Below are 23,946 nucleotides of genomic sequence, written 5' to 3' on the forward strand. Positions count from 1 at the left end.
AGTTATGAGGAGGACAAAGCTAACAGAATGAATTAAGTTCCTCTGTTTTCTATAGACATATTGTTCTCATCCATACAGGGAGACACATTATGATTTGCCTATAGGACAGTAATTTAGCTATAGGTGCAACTGCATGGGAGTTTACTTGTAAACTTTTCTGATGTTGCCAGTATCCCAATACTTAAACATCTGTTTAAGTTGAGGAAGGCCTGAATGAGGGATTACTAACAATGATTCTCACACATGGGGGAAAGCAGCAGTCTGTACTTTCTCTTTCTCTCTTTCCTGCCTTCCCTCTTTATGTTTGATTTCTCTTTCCCTTTTACGTTTGATTCTACGCGTCTGTCTCTTTCTAACCCTCCACCCTTTCCTTTCTGTCTCTCTTTTTTCCTACATCTTCCTCTCATACAATCGATTTCAATCTATTTTACTCTCATCTCTCTCACAAAGTCTACCAGTTCATCTCTTACCCCGCCCCCACCTCTCTCACGCGCGCGCTTTCTCTCTCTCTTTCATTGGTGATGTTAGCAGTTTTTGTGCAACTCACCGGCTCTGCTAGGACTCCTCTGCACACTTCCCTCCATCTTTCCTCCTCCTCCTCTTCCTCTTTTCCTCTCCTCTTTTTGTTTTGCTGGGGGTCAAGGTTCTCCTTATCACTCTCTTTTAACCTTTAATCTGTCATCGCTCCTCCCTGCTATCTGTTTGCTGATTGTTTCTCGGCGTTGGCAGCAGCTCTGCAGGCTTCGCCACTTCCTGTCTGCCGTGGAGCTCAGAACGTGGAAGTGCTGGATGGTCATGTGACTTCAACCTGTGGTTTTCAGAGACCTTCACTTACTCTTGCACGCCTAGTAGGCCACACACACACACACACACACACACACATATGATTGGTGTGCTGTTGCACATTTGTCATAGTACAATATCCTGTGTAAGATTTCTCATGCAACTGGGTGCCTCCATCATTGTCCGTGAGTGTCTGTGTGTGTGTGTGTGTGTGTGTGTGTGTGTGTGTGTGTGTGTGTGTGTGTGTGAGTGAGAGTGGCCTACTAGGCATGCATGTTTAAGTGAAGGTCTCTGAAAAACATTTTTCTGTGTGCACAAGATGACATGAAATATCACATACACACAACATTTTTAACTGAACACAAGCTCATGCCCACATATTCATATTCACACACACACACACACACACACACACACACACACACACACACACACACACACACAGAGTGAAGCAGGAAGTGTGAGGCGGGTGTTGCCTGTGTGGTGTTGCGATAGGCTCGGAAACTGCACTGGCCACCTCCATCATCACACCAAACGGAGAGGAGACATGTAAACACACAATGACACATGCTACTGATATTCTCTATTCTCTCTCTCCCTCTCATACACATGCACACACACACACACACACACACGCACACACAGAGTGAGTGTCCTGGTATATCTTACTGTATATCAAGTAGCTAGTCATATCCAGTGTTGGGTGTAACGCGTTACAAAAGTAATGTAATTACTGTAATATATTGCTGTTTGCGGTAACGTGGTAATGTAAGGCATTACAAAAAAAAATTGGGTAATATTTTACTCGGTACAAACTTCAGTAACGCGCGTTACAATGCATTTAACCCGAAATTAAGTGGTGTTTTGTTTTGATACATATTCGCAAACACCACGCGAGAACAACAGAGGAGAAAAAAAATCAGAGCAAAATAGTAGAACGTTATCTCCTGATACTGGTTGAATATGACTGCTGCAGCAGACTCCCAGGTGGACTCTATTTGCGGGATGGACATAAGCCTACGCTCATTATTTTCAGCTTGTCAGAGACAAGGCTATGAAGAACATAATAGTTAGTGCACTTTGTGTGCGAAACCGAAAGATCTCTCTATGCCTCGCGAAATAGCACAAGTAAATTAATGAAACATCTAAAGTAGTGCCACTTTTTGCATCTTTTTGATTCTTGATAAAACACAAACTATGCTGTTGTGCATGTCAGCTTTGTGCTGTGAACTTGAATTGAAGAGAATAACGGGATAGAAATGCAGAAAAAGATTGTGTAGCCTGGCAGTGCCACCGCTCCCACCACGCGCATCACGCACTTTGCGTTGGGCACCAAAGGACAGAGGGGGCACCCAAATGTAACCAATGAATAGTAGCTTTATTGCAAACTGCGTTTCACTCTTCATCAATAACGTTTACAATGTCAAAATGCACTAACACGATGTTACATGCAAGTTTGATACCTTTTGGGTTCTCTCAATCACCACGTAGTACTAGAATTGGTGGGTCTTCAATCATTCGTTTTCCAAGCATTTAGGCTACATGAAGCACATGATATGCTGAGTCGACTGAAACGCATTCCATTCAGATAGCTAGGTGGATACCAGGCTCATAAATCACTTGTATTCGCAAAACGAAATGTGAAGCAACATGTCATTGCATACTTCCATTTCCAAAGCAATGAAGGTTGCTTCAAACAACATTGTGCATATTATTGTTAATATTGTGCTATCAATGTAACTCAAACAAATAAGGCTTGTAAACAAGAGCTGGCAAAAGGGCATTATGACAACGTAAAGATCAATGCTCTTAAAGTGACAGTGCACCATTTATAGGTAAAACATAATTTCTTCAGAAATTAATGTTTAAAAACACACAGGTGTTTGAGTGTTTGAGTTATCATTAAAATGTCACTCACTCAAAGCCACTTACTTAGGGCACAGAAATGGCCAGCAGGCCACCATCTTGACATGTCTTTATTAAAGGAACCGTATGTAAAAAATGTATTTCAATTAATCATAAAATTGCCCTGATATGTCACTAGACATTAAGATATCATGTTCATTTCAAATACTTATATCACTGACAACAGTAGTCTGGCCAGGATATTGTCATTTAAAAAGTGAAGTTGCAGCCCTCAACTGATGTTGATGTTGTCATGTTGTGTTTTGGCCTAATGCGCCACCCTCCACCTATCTACTAATCACAAAGTCAGTAGTGTTTCATCATCCGGTTGCCAACTCTGCCAGTCAGAGGGGAGGGGAAGGGGATACACCGCTCTACAGTAATTTGAAAGTGATTGTAGTACCAGTTTTGGCCACAATCTTACATACGGTTACTTTAAGCTTTGATTTACAATATAGGCTCTCTATTGATTTTAATGAGTAGGCCTAGGCCTTAAAGTTACAGTATTTCTATCACAATTTAGCATACTTTGACCTTTTGTCGGTTTTTAACAAAATTCTGACTATGATTGTTCCTTGTATTGCATCATGAGCACTGCGCCTATTGCATTCTACTGTTGTTAGCCTTAAGCCTAGCTCACTCATTATGCTAAACCACATCTCCCTCCATTGGAAGAGCAAGCTGCATTGAGCGTAATAAACTGCATTTAGAATGGCAAATCCATATTTCTAGATATTTTTGTGAAAGTAACTTAAAAGTAATGCAATAGTAGTGTAATGCCTTACAATTCAGAGACAGTAATATTATAATGTAACAAATTACTTTTAAAAGACAGTAATAAGTAATACATAATACATTATGATTTTGAAGTAACTTGCCCAACACTGGTCATATCACATAAGTGCCACATCAAAAAACCTGTGCCTCGTTACTGCCCTCTATAGGTCAGTAGAGCCTTTCTTACATATAGTACACTTCATGTACAGTATTCATTTATTACAGTGCATGAAAATGCACTGTTCTGTTATCCGAAGTCTTCTTCTTCTTCTTCTTGTTATTACAGTGCATGAAAATGCACTGTTCTGTTATCCGAAGTCTTCTTATTATTATTCTTCCCACCAAATTTCTGCATCTAATTCAGCTTCAACCGTTTAACGTAGAAACTTTGTTCAAACTTTGTAACGTAGGTCTTGAAAAGGACACTTGGGGAATGTATTTTTCACTTTTGTAAACTTGATACTTTTTGAGATATTAATAAAAAACAAGCTTATTTTTCCCCATAGACTTAACATTGGGCTGATGACATCACAATGGGCTAATTAACTTGATTTGCACCTGTATCAACTTCCAGCTGCTCAACTAGGACCCATCAAAGGGCCAGTTAAACTGATTGCACCTGTATCAACTGCTTTTTGCTCAACTAGGCCAACTCTCTCTGTGTCTCTCCATTCTACAAGGATATAAGGCACATTCCATCCAACTTTCTATCCATTCATCCTCTACAAACCATTCACTCATCCACCCATTAAACTATCCACCAACATCCATTAAACAATCTGCCTATCAAAATCCATTCAACTTTCTGTCTATCAACATCCATTACACTATCTACATTCAACTTTTAAACTATATACTCTGTCTCAGGCTTTAAGCATACAATCTGGCTCTCTTAAGACTACAGATTCTGTTCAACTCTTTCCTCTGCCCACAACTGTTTCAAAATAAATGTCCTCACTCACTACAATAATTCACTATTAAATCATTTAACTATTTAAACTACTCAACTATTTAACTGTTCAGACATTTCAACTGTCAGTTATCAACTATGACTCATGCCAACTGTTTCCAAATAAAAGTTTGTTTTGCATTTTATGTTAATATACAGTATGTTTATATTTTCATGCGTGCGTGCGTGCGTGCGTGCGTGCATGCGTGCGTGTGTGTGCATGTGTGCTAGCCAATTTCTGAATGCAGAGGGTTCTCTTTTGTGCCCCCTATTGCTACTGCCAGAGTTAACATCAGTGTGATCCGCAACGGTACAAAGTGTTCTGTCCTAACCTATGTGTGTGTTTGTGTGTGTGTGTCTTTGTGTGTGTGTGTGTCTGTGTTTCTCAACTCACAGGAGCTGTTAACGCATTTCGATGACTCATAGGCTCCTGGGGGTGGGTTGTGTGGTGGTTTGGGAGCCGGGGGTTGATGTAAAGTGATTTTCTTTTTCCCCTCTTTAACTATTTCACAAGACAGGTGAGAACTCTGTTTCTAGGCGGTGTGTGTGGAACATAGGCTATCTAGGTGTGTGTGGAACATGGCTTCTTGGCTCAGTATATGCATTCATAATTTGTTCCAGGCTTGTATCATACTCCACACACAACTTTGTGAAATCTCCTCTTTAACACATCACTCAGTCACACACACACACACACACATGTATGTGCATGGCCTCTTAAGTTCTTGGTCACATTGCTCAAGTGATTATGCTGCAACTTTCAAAAATCAGTGAGCTGCTTTCATATCCAATTCCACAATGGTATATTTTCAATACATATGTATCTATATTAAACATCCTGGATTCTCTCTCTGTTTCTTTATCACTCTCTCTCTCTCTCACACACAAACACACACTGTCTAGACTGGCTTGATGAAGATGGCACATTCCTCACTGGCATTTATGAGGTCACTCACAGTCAAACTCTCTCTATCTCTCTCTCTCTCACACACACACACACACACACACAAAAGCATGCACTCAACCATGCAACCATACATACAGACTACATAGAAAATAATAAACAATGCACACGCATAACACATGTTATAAATATAATATGTGTATATATATATATATATATATATATATAGAGAGAGAGAGAGAGAGAGTATGTGTATAGTATAGTACAGTATAGCTGCTCTAAGTAGTTTTAGTAAAAACAAACTATAGCCATATACTGTAGTTAACGTTGATCTATGTTGTCTGTTCATCTGTCCTTCATGTCAACATGAATAATTATTTGAATATAATACCGGTATTAGTTACCTATGGAACATGTTTCAAAAATAGTGGCAAATTGTGCTATACTGTGTCATCCTAAGATTCATATTTAAGTATAAGTATCTATACTCTTTTGATCCCGTGAGGGAAATTTGGTCTCTGCAAGTAGCTACACACACACACACACACACACACACACTGAGGCACAAACAGACACTAGCAAATACAGAAATCTCTCTCTCTCTCTCTCACACACACACACACACTGCTGTTCCCCTTCGGTATATAAGTGGAAGCAGGGCAGCTCTTGGCATGTGCCAGATTCTCAGCTCCTGAATCTTAGTGGACATCTGTGCTTCTTCTTTCCTCTGCCTTCCAACAGGTGAGCATGCACGTGTGTTTATGTGTGTGTGTGTGTGTGTTTATGTGTGTGTGTCATTAATAGTAGGTAAATGAGCAGTATGTTAAGTTGTTTTCCTCTACTTTTTGGGGTACTTGTCACAGGTTATACTTTTTCACGGAACTCACTTTCCATGTCAAATGAATTCTATGTGTGCATTTGCTATACATGTTATAATTATTGATGTGAATGTGTGATGACACTGGTTTTAAATGAATCATGTCACAGTGAAAAGTGGATATACTGTGGCTGTGTGTCTCCCTCTTTATCAAAACATGTTGCATTTTACTACTTTTCTTAAAATCATGTATGTCTGTATGTTTATACATTTGTATATGTGTATGCAAAATCATAACACATTCAAGATAGAGAGAGAGAGAGAAAGAGAGATAAAGATATAAACAAAAAGGTGAATGGAATGAGGAGTGGAAGAGAAGACTCATGATGGAAGGAGTTGAGTTCACTTTACTTTTTAGAATGTGTACTTCTTAGAATGTGTACTTTTTAGAATGTGTACTTCTTAGAATGTGCATGTTTGTGTGTTTGCTTGTTTGCATGTGTGTGTGTATCTACATTTGTCTAATAGAATGTGGGGGAAAGCATGAGCAAGAGAAGGGGTGGTGCAAGAGGCAGAGAAGAGATGCCACATGTGTCTATCTGTATTTGCTGAGATTGACCTTACTTATGGCTGTGTGGGCACACATCTGTATTTGTGCAAATGGGTGTGTCAGACATTTATATATGTGTGTGTGTGTGTGTGCGTGCATGTGTGTGTATGTATGTATGCAGAGCATTTGTCCAAGTTTTGGTCAAACAGCACCAGCTCTGTGCTCTAACATGATTCATCTCTCCGAGAGGTGCAGAGGATAACAACAGAACCCCCCCCCCCCCCACACACACACCCTAACTTCACCCTCAACTCCCATCTACCCCCCCCCCCACACACACACACCCTAACTTCACCCTCAACTCCCATCTACCCCCCCCCCCCCACACACACACCCTAACTTCACCCTCAACTCCCATCTACCCCCCCCCCCCCCACACACACACACCCTAACTTCACCCTCAACTCCCATCTACCCCCCCCCACACACACACACACACACCTTCACCCTCAACACCCCCATATGCTGCCTTGCCCAAAAAGCACCGTTACGTAATCTCTGATTCTCAAATAGGTGTCTGTGTGTGACACTGGCAACATCCTCCTCGTAGATGTACGAAAATGAAAACTACCACTGTGCCATCTGGGCCATACAAACATGCCTGCACACATGTGACACACACAGGGAGTTTTGCACAGGAAAAAAGGGTGTTTATGAGAGTGAGTGTGTGCGCACGCATCTGTCTATGAGTGTGTGTGTGTGTGTGCCTTTGTATCATTTGTGAGTGTGTATGTGCATACTGTATGCATGTTTGTGCGTGCATATGTGTATGTCCTCACATGGGTGCATGGGTATATGTAGGGCATAGTTCTCTCGCCAGGTAGCAGTATTCTTTGATCCTTTCCAGGTGATCACATCAACCCTTGTGGTGTCTTAACTACACATCTGTCCCAGAAATGCTCACAGACTGAACCACTGAGTTTTCCCTAACTAGCCTTTGATGGCACAATGGAAATAAAAAAAATGGTTTAGTGGTGCAGGCTCCTCTGTTGAACATATTGAAACATGTTACATGCATGTGAGCATTCATGTCATGGCAACAAATGAAATGTTAATATAACAGATTCCCATTCAATTGGTTTGTTAGTATTTCTTCATTATTACTTTTAATAGAATGATGTCAGCAGACTGGCAGAGTCTGTGTACGGATCTGAGTAATTTACAACACACTAAAGGTCAACTCTCCAAACTGTGGTCTCATCTTTGAGACAAACAACCAAACAAACACCAGGGGTCATAAATTATATCTGGGAAATATTGCTCAATCAGAGTACATGCAGACAGCATACTAATATGCATGGCAAATGTTCCCCTGGTTGTTGCAAAGCTGCCATTGCTGCTATTTAGTACTTTGCATCAAAATGTCCAGAAATATCACAAAGTTATCAGGGGCTTTCTCAAATGTTACATAAGCGCTGAGAGAGCATGTTGTTTGGATTTGTCGTTGCCTGGGGATACCCACTCAGCAGCAGGAATACCGCTGGAAATGAAATAACGAGTCATACAAATAAAAAATTCAATGGCGCAATAAAACTCTCTATCAGTCCCACATGGCTAGTGTCGGTGTTCACAAGCCCTTGGGTCAGGGTGCTACAAATATGAACCACATGTTGTTTGTGTGAGTGTGTGTGTATGTGTGCGAGTGCGTGTGAGCACATCTACTGTATGCTATATGTGTGTATATATTTTGGGGTGTTAAAGACAGTAATATGCTTCTGCTTGTCTTTTTAGCCCCTCTGTTGTAAGATGTACCTTCAATTGGAGACGATATAGTGTTTTTTTTTTTTATTATGTGTTTGTCGCAGCATAGTCTAGTCAGTATGTCGGATGCCCAGACTCCAGAGAGACACCAACGACTGCAGGTGGGCTCCCGAGGTCGCAGCGTGGCACCCAGCGCCACCTCCAATGCCGACGTCGAGGTTGTGCCCGAGTTTGAGTCCTTCGAGGGCATGATAGTACCCCGTGGACCTGGGTTCCTGGCTGGTATGGCGAGACGCATTGTGTGTGTGTGTGTGTGTGTCTCATAGGTCTGATTGTATAGGGGTCCGGGACTTTGTGTTAGTACGTTTTTGTGTATATTGTGAGGTGAGTGTTTGTGTGCAAAATATTTTTGTTTACTTCAAAGGACACAGTTGTACAAATGGAATTCTAATATACCCAAATTAACATCAGTTGACATCAGTTCCTATTCCCCCTTTATCACTGGCTTCCTTGTTTACCATGCAAGCTACTTCCTCAAATAACAGCCCAACTCAGTCACTTTAGTTTAGGCACTCAAATACTTCTTTGAGAAAGTTGACTGTGGTGGCTATTTTATCCATTCATGTTCTACTCAGTCACAAAATTGTGTTTATCTTTGCATATTCGTGTACATATACATGTGAGTGATGGTTAGTGTGTGTGTGTGTGTGTGTGTGTGTGTGTATGTGTGTGTGTGTGTGTGTGTGTGAGTGACCTTACTAACATACCATCTGTGTTTTGAGAAGCCACAATTTATTTGCAGATATATGCACTTACAAAAATAATTTGTATGTGTCTGTCTCCATGTGTTATTGTGTATGTGCGCGAATGTATGTGTGTGTGTGTGTGTGTGCGTCTGTGTTTCTGTGTATGTGTGTCTTCACAGCGTTCCTGGACATCTGGGACCTGGACGTGATGAAGGATCGCCGTGATGTGAACAAGCAGCAGCACAACACAGTTGCCTACTCCAACGACAACCTGATTGTGCGCCGTGCACAGGAGTTCCAGATCAAACTGACCTTCAACCGTGCCTACAACCCCGCTGAGGACCAGTTCGCCGTGGAGTTTGCCATTGGTGAGGCCCCCCACTATCACCTCGTCCAGCCAATCAACTTGGGACAAATGATCAGTGAAGTCAAAGGAAAAAATAACTGTGTGTATCAGAGAATTTAACTCATATTTAGTTTGTCAGCTTAAATGTAATTTCAGAAATAGGACACTTCTCTTCATTGGAAAAAGACAAAAACAGGCATATACGGTTTCATAACAAAGTCTGTCACCTAATTACATGGGAAAGCGAGAGTATCTAATTCTGCAGATCTATGGCATTTCTAAACACACAGTTCTCTTGGACTGCTCCCTGCTGTACACATACTCTGTCTAGTCCAACTCCAAGCACACCTGATGATGGCTAGTGTAACTAAGATGCTCATGATTGGCTAAATCAGGGGTGTTCAACCAATGAATTTTTGTGTGTCCACCCGCTATTCAGAAAAAGTAGAGTATCCCAACTTCCCTATTCTCTGTGATTTCTGTACTGGTATTTAGACACTTGAACATGATGCCAGTGTATTTACAACGCACGTGAACCACATCCGGCTGCCTGGACCCTTGCTTCCAGAAATGCCAGCCTGTCAGAATCATGTGTGAAATGCCCTCCTCATCACTTTCTCCCTCTGAGACTTCCTTCCCAATGACTTCCTCTTTCTTGGAGTCCTGACATGTTTGTCCAGTGAAACATGCTTGTTTTGTCATGCTGAGGCACATATCTTTAGATTGTCCTTTTTTTAATATATATATATATATATATATATATATATATATATAAATATATATATATATAGTGTTGCCACAGTTACCTTGAATAAGTAATCTGATTACTGATTACTCCTTTAAAAAGTAACTTAGTTACTTTACTGATTACTTGATTTTAAAAGTAACTAAATTGGATTACAAGTTACTTTATTAGTTACTTTCAGCAGCTGCCGACAACATCCCCACCGCCTCAACATAAAAATGATAACCGGTTTTGCCAATACTCATAATACTGGAAGTGCATTTTAACAGTAATGCCAACAATGTATAGCAGACATCCCAACCTAACCTACTTAGATACTGAAATGCAGATGTTTGTTCAATAATGTCTAGTCAGTACACCAAATAAGGAAGGCCTATTGATAGAAATTGTGATAGTAAAATATGTAGATTTTGGTAGTTTGGCCTTTTCATGTAGCCTTGGCAACTAGCCATCTAGTATAGGCCTGAGTAATATGCAAATTAAATTACACACCTCAACAAGTCTTTTGCAATCATTTAACCCGCCGTGAGCAATGCTAAAGTCACTGTTACAAACAGTGCAGTGTGCAATACATTATGTTTTACTCTTATGAGACAATTGGGTACACTTTTGTGTATTCTGATGTGAAATGGCCTTTACATTTTTCCTTTTTGAGGGGCACTGACTCTGCCTCTGCTCTCCTGTTCCTAGATACACTAACTGAACTGATTAATTAAGTTCGGGAGAAAAGAGATATCACTGAAAACTGATTGGTTGATTTAGCAAAACAGACCAGGATGCTCTCTGTCTTGGATGCGCTTGCAGGCACACACGCACCACTCCTCTCTCTCTCCCTCTCCGTTATGTGCGCGTTAAACTTAGATGCACACGCCATTTGAAGTCCGGTCTGGCTTGCGTGCTCTTGTTCGCTCTAGGTTCCGGGAGATTTTATGTAATTTGCGGGCGTCAGGATATCAATATGTGGGAGACTCCCAAAACTTCGGGAGACTTGGGGTGTCTAGCTAGACAGCACTTTGTCGCCAGCACAAAATGTACAACGTACCTTAATGTTGTCATGTTTAGCTGACACAAACTCAAAATAATGACTGTAGGCCTATAGATAAAACGTGCATCTCTCTCCTCCCTCCATTGTTGTTTACGTTTGTGTAGCTGAGTGGTTTTACACGTGAGTTGTCCTCATGCTTAAAAGGTTGGCATAGCCTACATGATGGTAATCCCCAAGACGAGAAGAAAGCAAAGAATATATCTTTTTACTAAGGAAAATGACAAAAATAGTAACGCACAGTGATTTAGATAAGTAACTTTAATCTGATTACTGGTTTGTAAATAGTAGCGCGTTAGATTACTCGTTACCGAAAAAAGTGGTCAAAATAGACTATAACGCGTTACTAAGTAACGCGTTACTGACATCACTGTATATATATATATATATATATATATATATATATATATAATTGTGATGCATATGCACCAGAACATGACTGGCACCAACAATCATTTTAGAGTTAATATAACTTCAAATCTACAGTGAGGGATCACATTGTTAAGATGTCCTGAGCTGGATTACAGCCTGAATATCTTTTTCCCTTTATAGTGCCAAGATCAAAATTGTATTCCTCTTCCATTCCACTAGGGGGCAGTCCTCAGGCCAGCAAGGGCACATACATCCCTGTGTTCCCCAGTGAGGAGCGTAATAAGTCATGGAAGGGCCGCATTGTGGACACCAATGATAACGTCCTCACTATGGGCATCACTCCCACACCAGACAGCATTGTGGGAAAGTACCGTCTGTATGTTGCTGTGCAGACACCCTATGGCATCAGGAGGACTAAGAGGGACCCAAGCCTCGATGTCTACGTGCTCTTTAATCCATGGGCCAAAGGTTGGACACTACGTATCATTTTATATCTGCCTGAATTGTTTTGTTTTTTCCCCAAATGGTTGTATATGTTAGTGAGGACTTTTGTCCAGCCACTTGGTCCTTTGTGCAATACTTCATGATCCTAATTTGGAACTAATTATATTAAAAAAATGTATTTGTACATTAGTAATATATACAATTTAAGTGTTTTCATTAAAGTTAGTCAAGGTGTGTGTGTGTGTGTTCCACAGAGGATGCTGTGTATCTGGAGGATGAGGCGGAGCGAGAGGAGTGTGTGATGAATGAGGTGGGGATCATCTACCATGGAGCCTACGACGACATTTCTGAAAGAAACTGGAACTTTGGCCAGGTACCAATTCACTAACCTCCTTTTAGACTGACAACCAACCGCAGCATGTTTCTGTATCAAAACTGATCCAATTTGTTCTTTGACACTCGGAGAACAGCTCATTTTGATATGGACCCAGCCATATCAACGCTGGATCTGGATCATAATATAAAATAGACTGGTCATCTGCTTTTCGGTACCCATTAGTACTGAAATTATGAATAATATAATATATATATATATATATATATATATATATATATATATATATATATATATATATAATATATATATATAATGATATCAGTTACATATGACACTCTGTCTGGCCCCATGCCCAGAAAATCACACATATTACATTTTGGCTTTTCAATTTCCACTGTTAAGTGTCCAGGCCCCCATGTTGAATGCGGGGAAAGGTCATAGTGATCAGTCAGTCAGGATCGGCTCTTAACAGACTTTTCCTGACTCCTTTACTATGTCTGGATTTGAGCCAGTGTATGACAACTTTCCACACAAGGAAATCTGGCTGATATTATGGGGATGATGTATGGCCAGCCATACACACTTTCTCCCCCTAAAGATCACCAGGCAGCTGTCCAGTAAGCTACTAATGGGAGGCTTATTCAGGGTGTCTCTGGACCAAAGCCAAGATGGTAGATACAATACATGTATATTACCATTGTGTAACATGTAACAGTGTATAATCTTAATACAAATAATAATACATTATATGAGAGAGAATTATATAATTGAACTTACTCTATCTTCAGAATCTCCATACTGTACCTCTTCCATATCAATATAAATAACCACAAGTCCAACCAAAAGTCAGCTAAATAGTTTTCCCATGAAAATAGGCATACATCACCAGTCAAAGACAGATCTGATTCTAAAAATACATACTGTAATATGTGTAAACAGGGACTAGTAAGTGGAGAAGTTCCATGACCCGTCTCATGTCCTGTCCTGGTGTGCTCTGTGCTCCTGCAGTTTGAGTTTGGCATCCTGGATGCCTGCCTATTCATCATGGATAAAGGGGAGCTCCCCATCACCAACCGCGGGGACCCGGTCAAGATCTCCAGGAAGGCGTCTGCCATGGTGAGAAGAGAATGGGTCTGTGTGGTCATCTGAAAGGGCTCCTCCAGGGACGAGCAATGAACACCTTTGAGCCCTGAGCAACCCACTGGGTTGTTTTTAGATAAGCGCAACAGGAGCTTTAGCATTTCAACCAATATTATCTCATGATCTCATCCAATAACTTTTGCTATTCAACCGTTACATCTTACCTCACCTCACCACTCAACCGCTCCTCTGTGTGCTCCTGGCCAGTTGAACTGCCGGGACGATGACGGGGTGCTGGTGGGCAACTGGAGTGGGGACTACATGTATGGTGTGGCGCCCACCTCCTGGACTGGCAGTGTGGAAATCCTCCTCAACTATGGAAATGGGGGCGTGCCCGTCTGCTATGCCCAGTGCTGGGTGTATGCTGCCGTCTTCAACACCTGTAAGAAACTCTCAGCATGGACAATTAGGATGAATCAGAGGATTTCATGTTTGGTTTAAAGAATTGATCCAAGGAGGGTATACTGACTCAAGTGTACTTGATCATAATGTGTCCTGTTCTCCACTGTAGTTCTGTCTCCTCTCTTGCTATCAAGCCTAATTCTGTCTGATCTTATATCTATCTCTCATCTAATTTTGATCATATCTTATCCTATAGGTATAGAACTATAGTCCTGTCTTGATGGGTTCTGATCCTTTCTGGTCTAGGACAAGTCTAAACTTGTCCTGGTCCTGCCTAAGACTAATCTTGTCCTGATCCTCTCTAGTCTGGTCTTGATCCTCTCTAGTCTGGTCTAGATCTCTAGTCTGATCCTGATCCTCTCTAGTCTGGTCCTGACCCGCTCTAGTCTGGTCTAGATCATCTCTAGTCTAGTCTTGATCCTCTCTAGTCTGGTTTAGATCTCTAGTCTGATCCTGATCCTCTCTGGTCTAGATCGTTTCTAGTCTGATCCTGTGTTGTATTGCTTCAGTCCTGCGCTGCCTGGGGATTCCTGCCAGGGTGGTGACCAACTTCTTCTCTGCCCATGACAACGATGGCAACCTGAAGATGGACATCATCCTGGATGAGAATGGGAAAGTGGACCGGGAGCGCACCAAGGATTCCATCTGGTAACCTGGATAGGCATAACCCCTCATTAACCACTACATCACCACAGTCCTGTGGCAATTTTATTTGGTCGAACTTCCCAAAATATGCTGATGTTGTCACATAACTTCAAAGGCCACTATCATCTACACTCCATACCAGCTTACTCTGTGTTCCTGAATGTGTGTGTGTGTGTGTGTCATCAGGAACTACCACTGCTGGAATGAGTGCTACATGACACGTCCTGACCTCCCTGATGGCTTTGGGGGTTGGCAGGTGGTGGATTCTACACCTCAGGAAACTAGTGATGGTAACACACACACTCATGCATACACAACACACAGAGAGATGCACAAATCATTACCCAAATGAATAATCCCAATGCGTTTTTCTTTGCAACTAACTTCATAGATTTGTAACATTATGATAATATTATGAGTCATATGACACTTGCTTTCATTGTGTGTATGTTATTATGTGGTCTACAGGCATGTACAGGTGTGGCCCTGCATCGGTCCACGCTATAAAACACGGCATGATCTGCTACCCATTTGATTCCCCATTTGTGTTTGCAGAGGTAAGAAAACAATGCCACAATATCAAGATCATTTTTAAATATTCTTATATAATCCTTAATGTTTCAGTTAGCTCAAAGTTCAAGCCTTTTTTATGGGTTAGTTTTAGTTGTGAGTAGGACCCAACATTACAATGGATTTGGTCAATAAAAATAAATTGTGCTCCTTACTGTAGGTGAACAGTGATGTGGTGTTCTACCAGCGAAACCGTGATGGAACATTGATTCCGGTGCGAAAGAACACAAAGCATGTTGGTCGCCTGGTTCTGACTAAAGCTATTGGTACCAATGGCCGCCGTGAAATCACTGAGGCTTACAAGTTCCCCGAGGGTAAGACCACTATAATCACAAAGCCTGACATGGATATGGCTGAAAACCTACAGCCTGTTCTAAAAGGTTAAATGAACTTGATAATTTTAATCTCATAATATTAGCCCTACCAGCAGACCTGTCAGTGTTTGTACTGTTGTCCTTTTGCTACACCCTTAGTCCGGCAGCCATGGAGTCAGACCTGGTTTTGCAAGAATCTTGTAGACTAGGGGTATCTCTTTAAGATTTAGGAGGGTGCCCAGTGATATCCCTTGGGCAATTTTGTATATTAACCCTTTCTTGTTCAATGTATTGAATACAAGGTGAGACACTACAGGTGAATAGGGCAAACAAATTAACTAGCAGATATCACTATGAAACTTCCCCAGTTGCAAATATGCAAATTAGCCATAATCTAATTAAATATGTGCTGATTTGCATAAGTTTAAAAAGAAAAAATCTGAACATTAGATGAAGCCGGGTTCAAAATTACTTTTTCATTGTGTTTACATATTAGATGAAAAGTATTTTACACAGGAAATTTGGATTACAAGTTTTCTGTAATTTAATGTTTAAATATGAAAAAGCCCAATGTGCCAAAATCATGAAAAAATAGGATATACCTCTAATTTCAAGATGAGTAGGCCTACTCATATTAAATGCAAATCAACTCAAATAAAATGTACTAAAATACAGTGTTCTGTGTGATAGTTTGTCAGACAGTACATTCAAATTTGGACAATTTAACCCTTTACTAAGTGAATTTCAGACCTGGTTTTGTGGGTTATTTATTTATTCATTTTTGCTTAGACTTGTTGACTTGGGGTGGCTCTTTAATATTTAGGAGGGAGCCCAGTGATATCCCTTGGGCAATATCCTATATTAACCATTAAAGCCCTATGTGCCGAAATCATGAAGAAAACAAAATAGGAAAAACAAATAATCAACTCAAATAGAATGTACTAAAATACAGTTTGCAGTGTGATAGTTATTCAGACAATACTTCATGCATTCAAATTGGGAAAATATAACCCTTTTCTATTTCAAATAATGAATTTATAATTTCAGATATTGCCTGTAATAATTCTGAATATGTGCACTTTTCGTCTAGTATTAGTTCTGATAATTGTCCAGTTCTGGCTCATCCTACCCTAAAACATGCAGAGAACATTGTGCAAGGCACCATTAACCTGGCAACTGCATCTGTTAGAGCTTCAAGGATTTTCACTCTTGCAGCCACATCTGATCATCTCCAAAATTTAGTTTGGTGCAAGTTTGACATTTTCTGGTAGACTGGTTGGGCTCAGTAACAAATCAATGAATCTTTCTTCAAATGGCAGTTGAATTTCCAACTGAAGTATTCCTTTGTTTCAGGCTCCAAATACTTCAATACTTAAAAATGAATATTCTCTTTTTGAATGACGAGTTTAGGCTCTGAGCATAGACTACTACTGTAATAAAGAATAAAAATAAATGTATATTTTATACATATTAGAACAGTAGAACAGACACCCTGTCAGCTAATAGAGGGCAGTTTAGGCAAGTCCTTCCACTCAGCAGCCATATTGTAGCGCTTTTTGGGCACTTAACAGGCATCTATTTCGGCGTGCGCAAGACTTCACAACACCAACCTTGCTCCAGCAGTGAGATCACAACACATGATTGGCACGATGTATTCACAACACATGATTGGCACAATGTATTCACATGTTGACTTTTTTGCCGCGGAAGGGGCGGGATATGTGTAGACAACTGGCATATTGGCGTTACAAACTAACCCCATGCATTTCTATGGAGGATTTTTTGAGTGCTGTGACTCCTCATTAGAAAGTCTCTGGTAAACCTCCATCCACACCTAAGAGACGTGCTAGTGAGAGATGCTAGCATGTAGCACCCATGGATTAGTTTCCTCAGATAATGAGAATGAAATCTGCACTTGAGAAGCACCTACATACACTAAACTTTCCAGTCTTATACCTAACTATATTTTGAAGGCTTCTACAGATGGGTGTGTTGATATATTATTCTTAGCCTTTTTATATGACATTTTATTCCTAAAAACATGGCTTAAGGCTATTGGCAGTACTTCTAAAATTCTTATCTAAAATTCCCTGTGTAAAGACTTTTCATCTAGTATGTCAACACAATGAAAAAGTAATTTTGAACCTGGCTTCATCCAATGTTCTGATTTCGTTTTTTTAGTTTATGCAAATCAGCACATATTTAATTGGATTATGCTTAATTTGCATATTTAAACTTTATATTACAGATAACTTATAAACAGATACATTTTCCATATTAATGTAAGTAATCAACTGGGGAAGTTTCATAGTGATATCTGCTAGTTAATTTTTTTACCCTATTCACCTGTGGTGCCTCGCCTTATATTCAACACATTGGACAAGAAAGGCTTAATATCGAGAATTGCCCAAGGGATATCACCGGGCACCCTCTCTAATCTTATTGAGTTACCCCTTGACAACAAGAAACAGCAAAAAAAAAAAAACTTTAACCAACAAAACCAGGTTCACCTAAATTATGGCATTTGGCTGCCGGACTACCTTGCCTTTCCAGCGAAACAGATGTTTTAAAAGCATTGCAATGATGATAGACAGACATCCTTTGGTCAAAACACATTGCACCTCCACCTATCAGCCAATTATCCTCATGTTAGCAGTTTTGTAGTCTGAATTCTTGCTCTCAGCAGAGGGAGGGCAACAGAAAGACGAATGTTTAATTTTTCCTGTATTTTGGGTGCGAAATCCGGGAAATCTCCCTTCAATGCTCAATGTTCTGCTCTGCTCTCTGTGCTCTGGTGTACAATACAGGTACTACTTCCACATTAGTACTTGCAGTGTGAATTGGTATTTGCTTGCTGCATGGTTCCAGTTGCATTGTCACACCCCATATTTCTCACATTTTGAACACTCTTCAGGGAAAGATGTGATCCTTTATGCCCTCTGGTGTACTTTTCTGGTACTGCTGCTTCGCCTTCTACTGGCACTTACCTCTGTTCTCCTGCAGGCAGCGCTGAAGAGCGGACAGTGCTGGAAAAGGCGGAGTTGTACGGCTGTCAGCGGCAACGTGTGGATCCCCCACCGGCCGACGTGGAGCTGATTTTACCTGCCGTAGAGGTGAGAGTCGGGGACGACTTTGCGGTCACTGTGGAGCTGAAGAACCTCAGTGGGAAGAGCCGCACACTTGATCTCTATGTCAGTGGTTCCGTGGTGTACTACACTGGTGTACCCAGCTCCGAGGTCATCTTCAAGAGACACACCCTCACTGTGGAACCAAAGAGTGGTGAGACTTGTGTATGTGTGTGTGTGTATATATATATGTGTTTCAGTGGTGAGTCCTTCTATATGTCTCTATGTATAAATTGTGTTAAATTCAGGTCTGTTGTTTATTCGAGTAGTGAACGAGATGTGTGTATGTTAAGCTCTGCCTGGTGTGTTATACAGTGGCGAGGGAGATGATTGCGGTTCGTGCTGACGACTACATGACGAATCTGGTGGAACAGGCCAACCTGCACTTCATCGTCACTGGGAAGTCCAGAGAGACGGGCCAGATTGCCACAGCAATGCTCACCGTCGCCATGCGCAAACCCAAACTCACAGTGAAGGTGTGTGAACAAGCTCTCTCTCACTCATTCCTCATCAGTTGATCTTCCAACTGCTTTCTCTTGGATTCATCACATTTTCTGTCATCTCTCTCTCCCCTTCCACTCTTTCATTTTCATTCCTTTTCCAATTCACTCCATTTATCGTTCTATTTTTCACCCCTGTAACTATAAGTACATTTTCTCTCTCTCTGTCATGTAGGTATCAGGCAGTCCAAGAGTGAGGGAGGAGATGTTTGTGACTGTGGAGTTCACCAATAACTTTAAGTTTGACCTGAAGGATGTAGACATTCGTGTGGAGGGGCCTGGAGTGATGTCGCCTCACCACAAGATCCAGAGGTGGGACACACACACACACACACACACTGGACCTTGAATGTAGAGAATACAGTACAAATAAATAAATGCTGCATCTGAAAGCAATCGTAATTTATCAAGCCCATTTAATTATATTCTCAGTCTTAGTCAAGACACCATGTTCAGTACTTCAAAGAAACAGTAGGCTCGAGTCGTTTATATGGACACTTTTAGTCTGATTACAAACGGAGTAATGGCTCAATCTGAATAAAAATGCCTCATGTAAACACCTCAACCTCTCAGATTCAGACTAAATTAAATTAATTGGACTAAATTCCCAATCGGATCGAGAGGTGGTGTTTCCATGGCAATACAACTAGCTTCTAAATGACTAAATGCTTGTTCAATGTAAACACAAGTTAAACGACAATCGGTTTATTTAGCGTTCATGTAAACAGTTCAGTAGAAATCTTTAATCCGATTCATTTCAATCTGATTGAGAAAAAAATAGATGTACCGCAGAGCGGTACAAAATATGACCGCCGCCCAGTCCACCACATTTTTTCCACAAAAATAAATCACGCTGAAAGGCCTATATGATTCTAACTGTCTCACTAAATTGCATTATCCACACGTACTCAATTCTCACTGATATCTGCTAGACAACAAGTACCAAAACATGATTAGTTCATAGATTTCACATGTAAAATTCATTTTATACAACCCCACCTTCATCTTGCCTGTTCATAATTCTGAGAAATTCTTGAATTGTGTGCATGTGTGCATGTTCATGTTTATGTTGTGTGTGTGTGTGTGTGTGTGTGTGTGTGCGTGTGTGCGTGCGCGTGCGTGCGCTTGTGTGTGTGCCTGCGTATGTGCTTGTGCAAGCGTACATATGTCTACTGTGTGAGTATGTGTCATACGTATGATTACTGTGAATGTATGTGTGTGTGTGTGTATCTGTTTGTGCACATGTGTGTACATGAAATGGGTTAACATGACCCCTGGAGGCAAACATACGGAAAAAAATGGTCATCCTAGTCCCTACAGTTCTCAAGATATTCACAGAGAACTGTGTCTGCCCTACCCTCCTTTCGGGGGTCCAGTCCAGCGGGGGGGCTACAGATCAAAACGAAAAACGACGGTTCCATGCTATCCATGTGGGGTTACATGCCCACCAAGTTTTGTGTACCCCGGTCTTTCAGTGTCCCGGGAATCATTGTTGGTGTACGTCACTAAATGTACACATAAATTATTTTATTGTAAGGCCCCCCATGAACGAAAGTACACAAAACTTGGCATGCATTCGGAGGGTGTCATAATGATCCTACACTTTTAATTTCGTGCAGTTTTGACCTTGTCAGCCAGAGATATTGTGATGAAAACACCTAATTTTTTGCTTTTTAATTTTTAACTAGGTGGCGCTATACATGAAATAAGTGGTAATGGGATGGGTTGACATGCCCCGTTAAGACCAACATACATAAAAAAGGTGGACCTCCTAGGCCCTACGGTTCTCGAGATATTCACAGAAAACTGTCTCCGGCCACCTACAGGCCAGTTGGTGTATAGTAACATAAATTAATTTATTGTGTGGCCCCCCATGAACGGAATTCCACAAAATTTGGCGTGCATACAGAGGGTGTCATAATGATCATACACTTCCAATTTCGTGCAGTTTTGACTATGTTAGGTCACAGATACCTTCAATTACAACACCTCATTTTTACTTTTTTGTGTTTAACTAGGTGGCGCTATACATGAAATGAGTGGTTATGGAATGGGTTGACATGGCCCCTTGAGATCAACATACAAAAAAAAATGGTCCTCCTAAACCCTACGGTTCTCGAGATATTCACAGAAAACTGTGTCTGCCCTACCCTCCTTTCGGGGGGTCCAGTCCAGCGGGGGGGCTACAGATCAAAACGAAAAACGATGGTTCCATGCTATCCATGTGGGGTTACATGCCCACCAAGTTTCATGTACCCCGGTCTTTCAGTGTCCCGGGACTCATTGACGGAAATTTGGGCATGCGAAAAAGAAAAAAAAAAAAATTATAATAAGTCATAATAAAACGTCCATGTAAATGCAGCCAATGTAACAGGCAGAGATGAACACACAATAGTTATTCATATATGAGTGTGTTTTGACAGATTGATTGCACCTGGTACCACCATGTCATGGACCCAAAGCTTCTCACCATGGAGGGTAGGACCAACCAAGCTGGTGGCCAGCCTGGACTGTGCTGCTCTCAGACAGGTACACAAACACACACACACAAACAAACAAACAGGCATACTCAGAACAACATACAAGAACATACTCCTACACACACACACACAGGCAGACTCAGAACACACAAGAACTCAGAGAGCATACTCCTACACACACACACACTTCGGCACTCAAGTCCTCTTTTGGTGTTTGCGAAGTAATATTTTATTTACTATTATACTACAGGGTTCCTACACATTTTCCATTTCAAAATTTCATACTTTTCCCATACTCAAATTTTCAAACTTCTCGGTACATTTTTCTGTCCATATTCTAGACATTGTCAATGGAGCGTTCTACTAGCATTGTGAAGAGCTGTATAATAATGTTTATTATTAACTTGGTAGGCCTTGGATACTCTTTGTTGGGGGAAGTGCTGTGTTGGAAGGTGCACTCACATTTTTAGTTCTCTGTAGATACAAGCATAGCCTACATATGTTGGAGACTAGTGCACTGCTGGCAGAGCCAGAGGCCTCAGAAATCACCATAAACAATATTATTTGTTTGCAATAACATTTTATCAGATAATGCAGTATCCATGTCTTGGTATCTTTTACAAAATCAAAAAAGTCTACCAGTGTTTTAGTCGAAAATAGCAGAGCTACACAAACATACCAGTGCACAATGGTGTAAGGCACTTGCATAGAACAGGGGTTCTCAATTTGGTTTTGGTACCAGGGTCCCCTTGTGGGAGACATTTTTTTCTGAGGACCCCATTCAATTGTATCTTGATGATGTGGACTGACAGTTAAGCTACACAACAGTAGGAATGGTTCATTATGACCTGAGTGAAGTGATTAGTACTGTACTGTAGATGCAATAGTCTGGAAACACAAATATTTCTCCATACCCTTGTTTCTTTTTTCCATACTTATCCAGACCTGGAAATCAAATTCCATACTTTTCCAGGTTTTCCATACTGTGTAGGAACCCTGATACTATGTAGCTTAAATGTTTATCCTCATTTGTACTGTAATATATACACACATACTTTTTATTAATAATAAATAATACCGTTATTCACAATTCTGTTGTTTCTACAGGTGTCTGGGGAGGCTGATGTCACCATCGTGGGTTAAAGAGGAAAAAGTGGAAAAGAGGGCTAAAGAGAAAGCTAGTGGGAGGAGAGAGCAAGGCAGAGAAGAGAGGCTTTAGCTCCCATCTATTCTAATGAAGAAGACATTTAACTTGACTCACTAGAAAAGTATATGTGATGAGTAGACCACTGGGCCTTCCTTTTTGTATGTATCCTTTTAAATCCCAAATCCCATATGGTGCTGTAGAGCTAAAGTATAAATAGGCCTACAGGTAGACGTGATGGCACACTGTATGTTCTGATTGAGATTCCTTCTTTATGAAACTTTGTTTCTGCTTTCACTCTCCTTGACTGAGTGCACACCTCAGCCATTCAATAAAGCCAAAGTTGATAAATCAGACATAAGCCTTCATTTTTGTGTATTTAAGGGTTTCCCGTCTGTGTTAGTTGACCACACCTTCAACATCAAGCAGATGTGAGAGCTTTCAGACGTAGGCCTAGAAATTTGGGCCAACTTAATCTATTAGAAAGAAGAGTGGATTTTCAGTGTGAACTCTGAATGACTATAAAATAGCATGTAATATCATTGAACGTTACATACATTTTTGTTTGTTCAAATACATTTAACATCATGAAAGTAGTGTATAGTAGGCCTGAAAAGATTACTCGAGTAACTTGAATAATTTGATTACAAAAAATTCTCTGCCTTGTGGCTTCGTTTAATTAAGTATCAGCTCCCCGGCACCGACCAGTTAGTGCCCCCCTCCTTCCCCCTGTACTGTGCATCAATTTTATGCACCATAGCAATAAAATACACTGTTTGAAAGCTTAAAGTCTCAGGAATCGATACATGCTAAGCTTTTTATGAAAATCAAATAAAAAATTTGATTAATTTCACTATGCATCTTATCAAAATGCTATGTGCCTCTGTACCTTTTAGTCTGGGTTACACAAGGATGGCAATATCCCGGCCTGTCATAAATGGTCTTGAAATGTCGGTAAGAATCCATAATAATGGAATATCCATGTTGTTTTATTCATAATACGTTTGGTAGATGTATAATCCAGCTCATACAAAAGCAAAGCATTAGAAACAAACATTTCAATCTTATTCTCCGGTGATTCCTGTATGCTGGTGAAAGTAATTGTGGTGAATAATTACTTAATATTGATCTTAGACTGGCGAACTTCA

The 23,946-nt window shown here is 40.6% G+C and overlaps 2 protein-coding genes across 2 annotated transcripts in view; one reads left to right on the top strand and one right to left on the bottom strand.

The window, feature by feature from the left end:
- LOC143127733 (uncharacterized) overlaps positions 1-733 on the bottom strand; it is an 11,231-nt gene extending 10,498 nt beyond the window's left edge. The window contains exon 1 of the mRNA XM_076289398.1: positions 548-733. Within this exon, the coding sequence (XP_076145513.1) occupies positions 548-584 (37 nt within the window). The 5' untranslated portion in view covers positions 585-733. The remainder of the gene's footprint in view (positions 1-547) is intronic.
- A 5,265-nt stretch (positions 734-5,998) lies between these two features.
- On the top strand, positions 5,999-23,147 carry f13a1b (coagulation factor XIII, A1 polypeptide b). Its single transcript, XM_076289401.1, has 16 exons — positions 5,999-6,059; positions 8,551-8,728; positions 9,372-9,560; positions 11,917-12,165; positions 12,396-12,514; positions 13,487-13,594; positions 13,826-14,000; positions 14,530-14,668; positions 14,852-14,955; positions 15,134-15,222; positions 15,396-15,549; positions 18,553-18,828; positions 18,990-19,150; positions 19,350-19,486; positions 21,598-21,703; positions 22,762-23,147. Exons 2-16 carry the CDS (start codon positions 8,566-8,568, stop codon positions 22,795-22,797), a joined length of 2,205 nt encoding a protein of 734 aa, XP_076145516.1. The 5' UTR covers positions 5,999-6,059; positions 8,551-8,565; the 3' UTR covers positions 22,798-23,147.
- Positions 23,148-23,946: the final 799 nt, after the last annotated feature.

This window comes from Alosa pseudoharengus, unplaced genomic scaffold, assembly GCF_046254945.1.
Source record: "Alosa pseudoharengus isolate Yale_2024_CS ecotype anadromous, Long Island Sound unplaced genomic scaffold, YU_APseudo_1.1 YU_APseudo_1.1_scf_17, whole genome shotgun sequence".
Lineage (NCBI taxonomy): Eukaryota > Metazoa > Chordata > Actinopteri > Clupeiformes > Clupeidae > Alosa > Alosa pseudoharengus.

Bases quoted from the DNA above. Each gene is read 5' to 3' on its own strand.
- f13a1b (XM_076289401.1), top strand. From the start codon at position 8,566: ATGTCGGATGCCCAGACTCCAGAGAGACACCAACGACTGCAGGTGGGC. The intron at 9,561-11,916 runs GTGAGGCCCCCC...CCATTCCACTAG, and splicing joins CGCCGTGGAGTTTGCCATTG to GGGGCAGTCCTCAGGCCAGC. The intron at 15,550-18,552 runs GTAAGACCACTA...GTTCTCCTGCAG, and splicing joins GGCTTACAAGTTCCCCGAGG to GCAGCGCTGAAGAGCGGACA.